This window comes from Chelon labrosus, assembly GCF_963514085.1.
Source record: "Chelon labrosus genome assembly, chromosome: 11".
Taxonomy (NCBI): domain Eukaryota; kingdom Metazoa; phylum Chordata; class Actinopteri; order Mugiliformes; family Mugilidae; genus Chelon; species Chelon labrosus.
In genome coordinates this window covers 28,543,229-28,557,093 of record NC_140344.1, presented here as the reverse complement: position 1 = coordinate 28,557,093, position 13,865 = coordinate 28,543,229, and the positions used below count along the sequence as shown (strand labels likewise).

Sequence of the window (13,865 nt, the reverse complement as noted above, 5' to 3'; positions counted from 1 at the left end):
GAACTGGCCCTAGTGCAAATGGCAGAGGCCCAGCAGCACCAGAAGACCTGGTATGACGAGAGAAGCTTTGAACCTGGTCAAAGGTCTTGGTCATGCTGCCATCTAGTGACAGCAAGCTGCTGGCAAAGTGGCAGGGGCCTTTTTTTGTAGGTCCAAAGGAAACTTGGGTCCACCACCTATCAGATCTCAGCGTTCCACTCGTGTGCTTCATGTCAACCTCCTCAAAGAGTGGGTCCCACGGGTGGAGAAAGGAGCAGATGTGTTGCTGATCCAGGCTATTTTTATGTAAAAGATCTATTGTGAAAGTCAAATTATTGGTTTATTGAAGACACTAACGGGTGTAAGTCCCATTAGCAAAAACAATTTCTACCTGGGGAAAATATTTATTAAGGAGTTAAGGAAAAGTTCCACTAAGAAACTTATTTTATTTAATAAATGTCAAGAGACAGCTTCAAATCTACTCTGAAAAGTTTGTTTATTCTATTTGGAAATTTAGCAAATCAGGTGAACAATGTTGTGGTCAGCTCTTCCTAGGGGAGGGAGGGGGGATGCAGAATATGCCTCCTTGGTGTTGGCATAAAACCAGTCCAGTGTCTTCTTGTCTCTTGTGGGGCAGGTGACACACTGAGTGTATGTGGGCAGAACAGATGAGGGAGAAGCGTGGTTGAAGTCTCCAGAGATGAGGAAGAGGACCTGTGGGTGCTGTGTCTGCAGCTGGTAACTGAGAGCAGGGCATCAGAAGCTGTGTCTGTCTTAGCAGATGGGGGGACGTACACTGCTATCACAGTAGCATGTGGAAACTCCCGTGGCAGATAGTATGGCCTCATGCTAACCTCCTCCTTTCTCCTTACCGCTGTCAGCTGTTCTGTCCACCCTCAGAAGGTCAAAGTTGTCCATCATAACAGTGGCGTCCAGGATGCTCGGTGTAAACCAGGTCTCCATCAACAGAAGGACGCTGCTCTCTCTGTACTCCTGTTGGTGTCGTGTCAGCGCTTCTAGCTCGTCCATCTTGTTGGGTAGTGGTGGGCGGATCGATCCAAATATCGATCAATCTCGTTGTATCGTCACATGACTCCACGGCGCCAGGTGACCGAACACCGCCCACAGCTACCTGTCAGGGCTGTATGGTTATATTTACAGGCCGAAAATGAAAGGATAGCAAGTTGTACTATTTGTAAAAAGGCTGTAAGGTACAGTGGTAACACAACAAACTTGTAAAAGCAGATGGAATTTTTTAAAATCCCCCGCCCCCTGGCCCCGACAGGCCCCTGAAAAGAAGAAAAAAAAGTGCAGTAAAGGGGAGAAATGTTGTCTTATTTTTGTATTGTATTGTTCTTCCTAAACACTTCCTTACATTATTCATAATATTTGTTGTGGAGTGATAATTTTGTACATCCAAACCCTGAAAGAAGTGCAATGAAGGGAGAGATTTAGTTTTATAATTGTATTTTAGTTTCTGAAAAATAATTTGTTTTTATTTGTCCTCAGGGGATCATTTTGTGTTGTTTCTGAACAAAAACTTTTATTGTGACAAAGTATTTTCTATTGACTTATGCCCAAATTCTGTACTGGCTCACAGTGGACATGACATAGAGGACGTCTCAGTTGTCTGTTTTTGTCCCCCTAGGCTGTATCACTCACAACTAGAGATGGTTGTATAGCTGCATGTTAGCGAAAGGCTAGTCTTCCTAAAATGGCTTGAATTGTGAATGGAGTCTGGTGTGACTGTCCTATCTCATCTGTCCACAGCTGGCCCCTGGACACAGACCTACATTAGGCCCTCCACTTCTTGCGCAGTCAATTTAACAGTTTACAGTTTATTTATTTTATTTATTCTTTATTTTATTTATTTGGTGGCAGTCTCATGATTTTCCACTAGAGGGCGCCACTGGATCATTTAGTGTCGTGTCCATCCTCCACCTTTAATGCTGCTTCCAACCCTAATTTATTGTCCTCTTCAGGGACATATCTAGTTGTATTGGACACATACATGCACAGATTAAGAGACAATGGGCCCCTGCATGTAGACCTGTAGAAGGGCCCATGTTGGTTTGTGTCTCTTTGGAGCAAACCGGTCTAATTGTATGTTTGTGGTCAGGAGAATTACTGAGTTTTTGTAGTTTTTTAGTGTCTGTTTGTTTTAGTTTTGAGCCACTTTGTGTTTGCTGTAGTCGGTTTGTGGTCTCGTAGTTATCAGGTATCTCTTTGTGGCTCATTTTGTGTTTGTTATTGTCTCTTTTGTGCATCTTTGTTGTAGTTTTGTCGCTTTTAGTCATTTTGTCTACTTGTATTTGTCTCTTTCAAGTCATTTCTCTTGTTGTTTCTACTTGCTTTGTTTGTCTTTGTTGTAGTTTTTATGGTTTTTGTCTTTTTGTAGTTAGATTTCATCTGTTTGCTGCTGTTTTGTACTCTATTTTAGTCACTTTGCATTGCTGCATTGTTAACTTGTGCGTATTTCATTTGTTTTGTATCTGTTTATAGTTAGTTCTTGTCTTTTTACTGTAGTTTTGAGTCTCTTTTTGTCACTTCCTGTCTGCTGTCATCATCTATTCATCGTCACTTTCTCTTTGTCGGTTCTTGTTTTGTGTCCTTGTTGCAGTTTTAAGTCTCTTTAAGTCACGTTGTGTCCTAATTTATAGTCTTTCTGTGGTTATTAATTGTTTAGTGTCAGCCTTAATCATTGAGTCGTATTTATTTTATCTCTTTGTAGTTGTTGCCTGTGTCTCTGTGGTCATGTTCTGTTCTTGTTTTGTGTCTTTTTGTAGTTAGTTATCGTGTCTTTGTCGTAGTTCTCAGCCTCTTTCAGTCACTTTGTGTTTTCTGTAGTTGTTTAGTCTTTGTTGGTTCTTGTTTTCTAATGGAATATTGTCTCTGTGCAGTTGTTTTGTGTATTGTTGTCGTAGTTTTGAATCACTTCATATCTCCTCTGAGTTTTTGCCCACTTGTCCTGTTCAACAATCCATCCATGATTGCATCAGATAATCTGAAAATGACGGAAACGTTGCTGCATCTTGTGACACTCACCACAAACCAGCAGCTCACATTTAAATCATGTGTAATCGTCCACATGAACGATATTATTGAATCCTTATTCTAACTTGAACAGGTCGCCAGTCCATCGCAGAGCCAACATAGAGACAGACAACCATTCACATGCTCACATACACACCTACAGCCAATTTAGAATCACCAATTAACCGGAGTACCTGGAGAGAACCCAAGCAGACACAGGGAGAACATGCAAACTCCACACAGAAAGGAACCAGTCAGCTCATGGATTAGAACCGGTGACCTTTTCGTTGGGAGGCATCAGTGCTAACCACCTCTCCACTGTGCTGCCCAGAAGACTAAGCAGATTGTTTTATTTTATTCCAGTGTCGGTCTGAAGAGTTATAAATGACTTTAGATAAATCACAGCACATGCAAGTGAAAATCAGAGATTAGATCCTAATCTCTGAGTTTCAGGACATAGTACTTCCTCCTCCTCTGTCATCATTTTCTCCACATTCCTCCTCCTCCTCCTCCTCCTCATCCTTGTTCTTCTTCATCTTTTTCCTTCCTCCCCCATTGTCCTGCTTCTATCTCCTCCTCTTCCTCTTCACTGTTGTTCTTCTTTTCCTCCTTCTATCATGTGATCAGATTATCCAGGACAGCTGTTAAATGAAGGAGGCCTGTAGATCTCTCAGATGAATAAAACCCTCAGATAATTTAATGCTTCACATTATTGTGATGCATCTGTTTAATTATTATTAATAATGATATAAATCAATCAGCTGTGTCTCTGTGTCTTGGGACCCAAATCGAGGGCCCCTAACCTCATGTTGGGAACCACTGGTCCAGTCCAGACTTTCAAAATAAAATCTCCACATTAATGACACGCACAAGTTGTTGTTATTATTTTTTCTGGAGTGGTACTCTTTGCTAAAATTCCCAGGGCGGTTCCACTGAAACGTGAAGCAGTCAGTCGAGCTTATGCAGGTTTAGATTTTCTTCTGTGCAGCTTATTCGGTTCAGACTTTACTCACTAGAATTATCTTTCTTCTTTTTTTCAGTGAGTCAGTTAATAGGGTTTAATAACCACATCAGCGTAAGAAACCTCAGTGGAGCCCATGAGGTCAGACGATGTAGGACAGGGATGGACAACTTCTGGCCCGGGGACGGCACACGGCCCGTGACCTCACTCGAAGTTGCTTTTAGATTAATTTTTGATAATTATAAAAATATGTCCTCTGCAGCACTGAATCAGTTGTAATGACACAGTTGACCACTAGATGGCGCCTCTAATGCAGACGCCGCCTCATGCACGCTTCCACCGGGTCTTCTCTACCAGTGAAGAAGAGACGTTGCGCTGTGAATGGGAAATGGGAAGAAGGTTATCTGTTCACAGAATTTAAAAGCAAACCTATGTGCTTTGTCTGCTTAGTCTTAGAGACGTTATCTGCCATGGAAGATTTCAATTTAAGTCGCCGCTACAACACGTTGCACAAAGTTAAATACGAGAAGTATACTGAAGCTGCAGGGCTGCTATCGTAGCGGACCTTAAATCAAAAGTACACAAACAACAGCGACTTTTTACCAGTGCCCACTGCTGGTAGTGGGTATACAGGGAAAATGTGGAACTATTTATTAGTGTAGAAATGCACAAATTAATTAAAAAAAAAATAAACAAAATCACAGTAAGTGGTTATTTACTAACTAAACATATATAGGCTATACATACAAACTTATTTAAAATGGCAGTTTTATCATATCTGGTTAAGTATGCAGTCTTATGTGGCCCTCTGGTAGTGTCGATGAAACACTGTGGGCCCTGTAGCACCGCATTATGTAATAACACCGCATTATGTGACAATGTAATAAATTTGCACGCCATTATGTAATAACTGCCGCATTTTGTAATGATTTGTCACATTATGTAATAAACTTCTTGAACGCAATAAGTAATACATTTTGCCGCATTATGTAATACGTTATTACATATTGCGGTTGTTACTGCATAATGCGGGTGTTGCGTTTTTTTTTTTTTGCAAAATGTAACAATTGGTGCATTATGTAATAACCAAGCAAAATTGACATTAAAATAGCAAAACAATGTGTATTTTACTCAAAATTAATGCTTACAAATAAGTATTAATATAACGAGGCAATTAAGTATTTAATCAACTAAATGAAAAACTATTCAGCTGCAACATACAGCCTAACACACTGATCACACAATGGAACTGCAGAATAATAAAGTGAATTTTAACAATGTTCTTTACCTACAGTAAAACAGGCCATGACTCACATTTCACACACATATAGCCAAACTAGCAGTATATGGAGGGAACTGCCTATCAGAATTCTGTTTGATTTATGCTGTTCAGGCACTTAGCCTAAGCCACTACTTGACATTGCTCCTCGTGCAAGGTACTGATTGGGACTCATGGTGTCTGTTCTGGCTTGGCTAGGCCTGCTAGTGGAAAGGCAATGTTTAAACGTAAGTTATTATCTATGATTTTTTTATTTATTTATTGTACTACAAACTAAGCAGGATTTAGACTGAGATACTGTGTCCTCAATGAACTTGAAAAGAAAACCTTTTATGCTAGTACTGTATGTGTTAGCTTAGCCTATGTTTGGCTATGTCAACACCAGCTAACTAATATAATATAATATCTGACAGTCTCTGTTTCCTTCTCTCTCACACATTGAATCTATTGATAGGAATAATGCAAAAATATTTTTAAAAGGTCCATGTTTATTGAGTTTATTGAGTCATTTATGCGTAAGTTGACAGGATGCTACGCTACCTTTTTGAATATTTGAGCATTTTAAAGAATTAGCAGTAGGCTAACAGACTAGTAGCCTAGACTAAAGCATCAGTATTACTATAGACATTCATAGTGCTCCACTTTGCTCAAAATGGCTGGTTTTGTTAGCTGTATATAAATCCATATAATCGCAACAAATGCTAAGAACATACTAAGGCTAACTTGCTGTGTTAGCCTCAAAATATATTATCGTTATTATTATTATTATTATTAATAATAATAATAATAATAATAATAATATTATTGTTATTTTTATGTTCGTCTACTATTGTTATTTTCTTCTATTATTGTGTTAAATGTTCCAAATGTAAAGCACTTTGAGCTGCATTCTATGCATTATTATTATTATTATTATTATTATTATTAACAAAACAGAAATCATAAGTTAATAGGGCACATTCCCACATTGGTAATGCCATATTAGAGTTTATTAAGAATTAGCATTACCATGGAATATACTGAATATTCAGTAGAACATTCCCTATTTAATTATGACTTCCTCCCCCCACAGATCTTCTATTTACCACTCTGCTGACCTGCACCCTTTGGGTCTCATCTGATGGGTACGGGCAGCAGCAGACTATGAGTGAGGATGTCTACAAGGTCATTGTTAGTAAGCTAAGGGGAGAGTTCAATGTACCTGTAGCTGAACGGACAAGAGCTCAAAAAAATGCTTTAGTGAGGCTGTGTAATAGTTCTAGAACACTGTTAAATTTTACGTTTCCACTTTATTATCCACTACAGTTCCATTGTGTGTGTGACGTGTTAGGCTGTATGCTGTGGCTGGATTGTTTTTCATTTAGTTGATTGAGATATTAGGCCTATTATCAAAGATTGCCATAATATTTGCTGTTCATTATACATTGTTCATCCATGATGTCTGTACCTCTACAGGATGGTATCTGTTCTTTGTCTAAACAAGGCATTATTGGGCATTTAGAGAATAAATCATTTGAAATAATGAACTGTTCGACATCAGTCATTTGTTCTGCAACTATTTTTTGTCTCTTACTCTGGGTTTGCATAATATAGGCTATCCTACATTTTTGTGTCAGAATAATACTTAGTACCATTTTGTGACACTGCCAGTGCTACATTAATGCAGGTACTATTACTGTAGGTGGAAATATGCATTATGAAGGAATGTTAAGGTTACATGGAACATGACATTTATTGAATAGGCTAGACTACATGGTGCTGCTGTGCACAGCCCATGTTTAATTATTTGGTGCTGTATGTCTTTTCTTTACTGCTGCTTGAGCATAGACAGAGATTTAGTTGACAATTTTATAAATTGGTTAACTATCAGAAGCACTTACCTCCAAACTTGATCTCATGACTAATCTGACTGCAAATATTAATTGAAAAGAACCCCTTGTGCATTTAAATGAGCACAACCAAAGTTAAAAGGTGGATTGTTACAATGTAAGCTGAGCAATAGTTGACATACTGTCCTCTTAATTTTCATTTTTGAGTAAAATACACATTATCATGCTGTTTTTAATCAATGAAAATGTCAATTTCGGTTGGTTTTTACATAATACACCAATTGTTACATTTTGCTAAAAAAAAAATGGCAACACCCGCATTATGTAGTAACAACCGCAATATGTAATAACTTATTACATAATGCAGCAAAATGTATTACATATTGCGTTCAAGAAGTTTATTACATAATGCGGCAGATTATTACAAAATGCGGCAATTATTACATAATGGTGTGCAAATTTATTACATTATTACATAATGTGGTGTTATTACATAATGCGGTGTTACAGGCCCCTCCATCATTTCCATCAGGTTGCCCAACCCTGATGTAGGAGGTGAGAAACGAACAGAAACTTTGTTATTCTTGGTCATGTAGAAGCGAGATACAAGTGAGGAAAGGGAATCCACACGTAGCACTTCCTCACATATCAGTGAATGTCATGTAGAGCTTTTAGGGAACTGAAATCACACAAACACACAAAAGACAAAGGCCTTTTTACATGTAGTGCTTTTAGGAAACTGAAACACAGAGACATGTCAAGCACTAGAACAAGCGGAAAACAGCCGCTCAAGCTGAAGCCTGTTTCCCTGTCACACCAGTCTGTCTGCAGTCAGGAGTCCTTGTTAACCTGCTACTGTAAATTGTCCCTTTGTTCTGCCTGAGTCACGTCAGCTAGAAGGATGTGCATGTCCATGTGTGTGTGTGTGTTTGGTAATTAGGCGCAGCCAGGATGTCTAAAAAAAGAGAAGTGGACATGAGAGACTTCTTTAGAAGTCAAAGTGGAAGTTCCTCAAAGAAATGCGTTGCAGCCATCCTGCAACACCTTCACTGGCTCCAATAAAGCAGCAGATCCACTTCAAGATCCTCCTCATCATTTACAAAGCTCTCAATGATCTTGTAAAGTCTATTAGTTTGATTGAAAGTGCTGATAAATAAAATGTATTATTATTACTGTTATTATTAAAAAAGGGAAAAATACAATATATACAAGTGTGATTTATACATCCAAACTAATGATAATTGTGAAACTACATTTTTTTTGTCTATAACCGTATCATCAAAATTGATGATTGTTGCACTCCAAATTGTCCCACTGTTCATGTCATGCATCTTGTGATGCCAGTTTGACCTGCCCACCACTGGGTGATTTTGTAGTTTATTATCATTATTGGTTAAACATATATGCGAACTTTAATTTTAGAGACCTGGAGGAAGGAGGTCAGGGTCTCCATGTTGACCTCTGACCTCTGATGGAAGATCACACTTGGACCAGGAGACCTGGAGGAACGAGGTTCTGCATTCAGGTGTTTTCCGTTAGTGTCAGTGTTTATCTGCTGACACTATCAAAGCTGTGGTGATGACTTCCTGTCACCCACGGCAACAGCAGCATCAACTCTCTGCAACCTCAACTTGTAGGCGTAGACCTTTAGAGCAGATATAAGACACTCAGACACTAAGAGTGATGATGATAGCCGTGTCTTGGTGCTTTTCTTCAGAGACTACGATGATGCTGGAGCTGAGAACTCTGCAGCTCCTCTCTCTGCTCCTGCTCTTCATTAACTTGTCTGCAGCAACAACCAGACACGGAGACGGTGAGGAACTTCATTTTAACATTATTATTATTATTATTGGTCTGGTCTAGCTGTGTGTGCTAATCTGGGACACTCAGCACATGTTTTAAAGAACGATCTAATTACTGTCTTCAGAAAAAAAAGTTATGCAAGCACACAAACACAAATGTGGTGCGTTTTGTCCTGCAACTGAAACTATTTAAAGAAAAATGTCAACAGTCTTCAACTTCCTTTACCTTTATTAATTTCCACAGCTCAGAAATGAGGGGCATTAAAGAGCAACATGGCTGCTTTAACAAGCAGGTGTATAACAAAACAAAAACATGCTTTGAATGTGCATAAAATAAAAATATGTAAATTGCACTGAGAACAACACAGGCTGCATTCATGCACTTCATGAACTCACAGCAAACACATTATGTGTGGTCAAAAGGTGACGCTTTGTCAATGCGCTGCATCAGAGTCTTCCTGCTCATGAGCGTCTTCCCACCACTGATTCCTTCTACCAGCTGACAGAAGTAAGGTTGTGCACTGTCAGTCACAAAGTCAAGAATCAGAACATTAACTTTGCTCTGCGTAGCGGTGGCAGGTGCTGCAATGAACTTTGCTTGTTTCTGATGAGGTCCAAAAGTTGTCCTGGTAGTGGTGCTGCATTTGTCACGGTCATCAGCAGTCATCATGTTCTCAGTCGTTTTAGCTGCTGTCCTCTGCATGGCTATGGGGTGCTGTCTCTGAATAGAAATAAAAGGAAATAAAATAAAAAATGAGCCATAATCAGTTGATCGGGTGCATTTTAAAAGTTGAGAAATACAACAGTGTTACCTAATTAGCCCATAATATCTTCATCAGTCATACCATATTATGGTAAGAACCAATTTAGTGGTGCCAATACATTTATGGACTAAATGGTAGCTGCTGGCGTGTACAAACACCCAGCAATATATAAATGATTTAAACACTAAGCACATAAGATGAGTATATTAAAACAGAGCAGCTTCCTCTGCTGTGCATGTCCAAAGTACAGCGTCTGAGCCAATAACATTTATGCAGAACGCCCTTGTAAAAATACACAGTTTAAAATAGGCCTTGTTTGTGTTTGTTTAGAAAGTAACTGTATTCAGAATACAGCAAATTGAACTGTAACAGAATACAGTTACTCTTAGTTTGTATTTTAAACACGTAACGCCGTTACATGTAAAGTAACATCCACACCAATGAATGCCAGGTCTAAAAGTTTCCCAGCAGAACACTGAACTGTCACAAGATGGTCAATGTTATTCACTTCTTCCGTCAGTGGTCATAATGTTGTGGCTGATCAGTGGAGCTCTTTCCTCGTCAGTTTGTGTTTCCTGTGTTTCATGTCTGACTGTTGTTTTAATTTCTGCAGTAACTGATAATCATGAAGTTGAAGGACTCAGTGATCATCTGCAAACACTCATTTCTGAATGTGTTTGTCCTCTGAACCCTGTGACTCATCGGGTGTCTTGAATGTAGAGAAAATGTCTCTGTGGCTGTAAACAAAGGGCTCAGGTTCATTCTGGTGCTTTGTAAACGTCCTCTACCTGTTTTGCTGCTGATTTAAAACCTCCTGATAAAACTCTGCTTTGTCTTCAGGGTCAGAGGTCACCAGAGTGGCTACATTTGAAGGGAGTGACGTGGTCTTACCGTGTTCTCCAAGCCCCAAGGAGAACATGGAGGGAGAAGTGTTTGACTGGAAGAAGGATGACCACATGGAGGTCTTCTTCTATGAGTCCGGTAAACATTACAACAACGGGCGCACGGGTCAAGACCAGCAGTTCAAAGGTCGGGTCTCACATTTTCCTGAAGACTTGAAGTTTGGCAACGCCTCCATAACCATCAGAGACACAAAGATGGCCGACAGTGGAGAATACACCTGTGTTTTTCCACATCTCAATGGAGGACAAACGTTGAAGATTAAGCTTTTGGTTGGTGAGTAACTTCTTCTGATGATTTCCATGTAAAAGCCAGTGTTGAATCAAAGTAGATTCTCAAATAATAAATAGCAGTCAGATATCATTTTATCTTGCTGTCCTTTACCGACCGCCGTATGTTTGCCTGTGACCTGGGATGTTGACACGTGACTTATTAGATGCTGTGAGGTTGTAGACGGATCAGTAAAGTTGAATCTGAAGAACACAACATCGTGTATTGTTTTCCTTTCAGAACGTACCTTCAAAGATCGATCAGGAGAAATCCCAGGTGAGTGACGTCAGTGATGAATAGATCTGTGTGTGTGTGCTACAACTCTGTAGACCTCAGCATTCACTAAATGTTGGAGAGTACTTTAATTATTCACCACTCACCGTAGATGGATCAAGACGCTACAGAAGCTAAAACACAACAGATTTAGGTGAACTGAAGCGTTTAGATTTCAGAAAGTGTTTCTCCATGAGGCTCTGTTGTCAGATCTCTGCAGCGTTAATCAACGGTGAGAACTGATTTAGTCTCAAAGCTTCTCTCTGATCTGTTTCTGAAGAGTACCCAGCCTCAGGGTCGTAGCACACTGGCTGCACATGTTGAAATCAGTGACGTCATTCATTCTAGGCTACAACACATTCATTTCTCCTCATCTCTGATTTATGCTACTGATCATCTAATTAAATGCAAACATGATTTAAAACAACTAACTGTGCTTTTCAGTACAGTCAGTAATTCTTCTTCTTAATTATTAATAAATAGTTAAACATCAAACTAAATCTAAAGATGTCTGAGTGCTGGTGCTGCTGGGATCAAGGAGGTCAAACTGTGCTAACGTCAGGGAGGATTTCTCGTCCTGTAGCTGAAGCTTTCTGATTTTGTTCACAGGTGCGTCTCCAAAGCCGATAACCAGGATCCTGAACGCCACTCAGCACGTGGTGTTGCTGAAGTGTGAGGTCCGAGGTGCTTCTCCAGAACCTCAGCTAGAGTGGAGGGACAGCGATGGTGGAGTCCTTAAAGCTGAGGAGCCACAGGTCTCACTCAGAGGAGGCCGCTACTACGTTTCCCTCATCACCACTGTAACCATGACAACCACCAACCACTTCCTCTGTGTAGCCAAGCAGGAAAACATCAGCCATGAGGTCCATGACGACATCTATGTGCCAGGTGAGAAGATCAGGAAATCATCTCAGATGCATTGAGGACCTGTTCAGTTCATGTTCCTTCTTCTCCTTCACTGTGTGAAAACTCACATGGTGACTGAAACCTGATGTGTTTCAGACAAACTGTTTGAGTCCTGCCACGGAGTCGTTGCAGGTGCATGGATGGGTGGATGGTGTCTGGGATTACTGACTGCTGCTGCAGCTCTAGCTCTGTTTGTAGCTGTGAAGAGACGCCATTAGAAAGGTACGTTTGAATAATGTGTTCTATCAAAAGGTTTGTAAGGTGTAGTAGAGCTACAACTAGGTCTGCAACGACTCGTCAGCGTCATCAAACTGCTAAGACACGTCAGCGCGTCGTAACATTTACAAAAAAAAAAAAAAGCCAAAGCCAAACGTCAAAAGTGAGGAGATTCATGAAGACCCTGACACTGGAGACATGTTTGTTGTTTTAAATGTTTTTCTCCTGCAGAGGGCAGTCACACTCAAGAAGAGACTCTAGAGCAGATTTCTAAGTTGGAAGCAGAGTGTTTCTGCTCCTGAAGGCCTCTAAAACTAAACCAGGTAGATTTCCATCAACCTTCTCCTCTAAGTGGCTCATAGCAGCCGTTCTGACCGGCCTAGGTTAAACCAGTACACAACACAAAAGCTGACCCCCCCCCCCCCCCCCCCCTTTCCCTGCTCCCAAAGAGAACCAGCACTCCACAGAACTGCAGTCCAGAAACAATCTTTATTTCATCTTCAGGGTGAGCATAGCCAAAAGAACAAACAAAGCAAATGAGCAACATAAGTTCTACCTAACTACCGAACAGATATGAAATAAAGTACAGGGGTTCTTACCTGACTCCCTGACCAAAAACAGGAGAAAACAAGAAAACAAAACTGGCTTCTCACCGCTACTCTGCAGAACTGCGACAGCAAAACACTCTGATCATGAAGTGACAATACGTTCAGCTCTGGATGGAAAAGAGGAGAGCGCCTGGATTCTCCAACAGAGGTCTCCTCCAATCACAGGCTGGCTCACAGGAAGCTGAACCGAAGCATAGTACCACACATGACTCACAGTCATAACACAACCGTTAGCAGTGGTTAGCATCCCAGCATGAAGGTTGTGGGTTCTAATCTGCTGGGCTCTTTCCATGTGGAGGTTCCTGCTGTGTTTCCTCTCACACAGACGTGACTGTTAGCTTCACGTTAGCATGAATGGAGACTCTACAGGATGATACACATGACTTTAACACTACAATCAGCACAAGCCGCTGAAGTTGAATCAAATCTAAATAGTTAACAAAACTTCCAGCGTTAAACTTTTATTCAAACCTTTTCTCCTGACGACATATTTGAAGATGACGATATCACTGATCACAACATTGAGATGTTGTTTCCTATGTTCTGTCATTAACTGAGAAGGATTTAACTGGAATGTGAAAGTCAGCTGTTATTATTGATCTGCTGAACGTTGATGGAAATCCACCTGCTTCAGTTTTAGAGGTGCAAGAGAGCAGCGCTGCCATGCTAGTGGTTAGCTTCACCGTTAGCATCTGCTCTGGAGTCTCTGCTGAGTTCTTCTCTGTTTAACACAAGGACGACTCCCAGGCTCTGACCTCCAACCAACAACCAGACCAAGCTGACGTCCAGACACTGACGCTGCTGTCTTGTTGGTCTGACGTCAGAAACCAGTGGATCTTCTCTGCTGAGATGCTGGAGCAGCGGTTGTGCTGCTGGGGCTGAATTCTTTTTATCAAGTGCTCAACTCTCTGGGACCCTGTTTAAAGGAGTCAGACACGTTTGATGTTGGATTTCTTTTGGTTATTTTCAGCTCCTCACTGAAATATAACTGTGGCTGTAAAATGAATCCTCCCTGTTCATCTAGTGCAGGTTGAACTAGTCTGTC

General features: G+C 40.5%; 1 protein-coding gene across 1 annotated transcript; it reads left to right on the top strand.

Moving 5' to 3' along the window:
- Positions 1 to 8,806: 8,806 nt before the first annotated feature.
- On the top strand, positions 8,807 to 12,514 carry LOC311495436 (butyrophilin-like protein 1; the record flags this gene model as incomplete). The annotated part of the gene is made up of 5 exons (XM_084554870.1): positions 8,807 to 8,894; positions 10,488 to 10,823; positions 11,058 to 11,093; positions 11,700 to 11,978; positions 12,444 to 12,514. 5 exons carry the CDS (start codon positions 8,807 to 8,809, stop codon positions 12,512 to 12,514), a joined length of 810 nt encoding a protein of 269 aa, XP_084410996.1.
- Between the last annotated feature and the right edge of the window lie 1,351 nt (positions 12,515 to 13,865).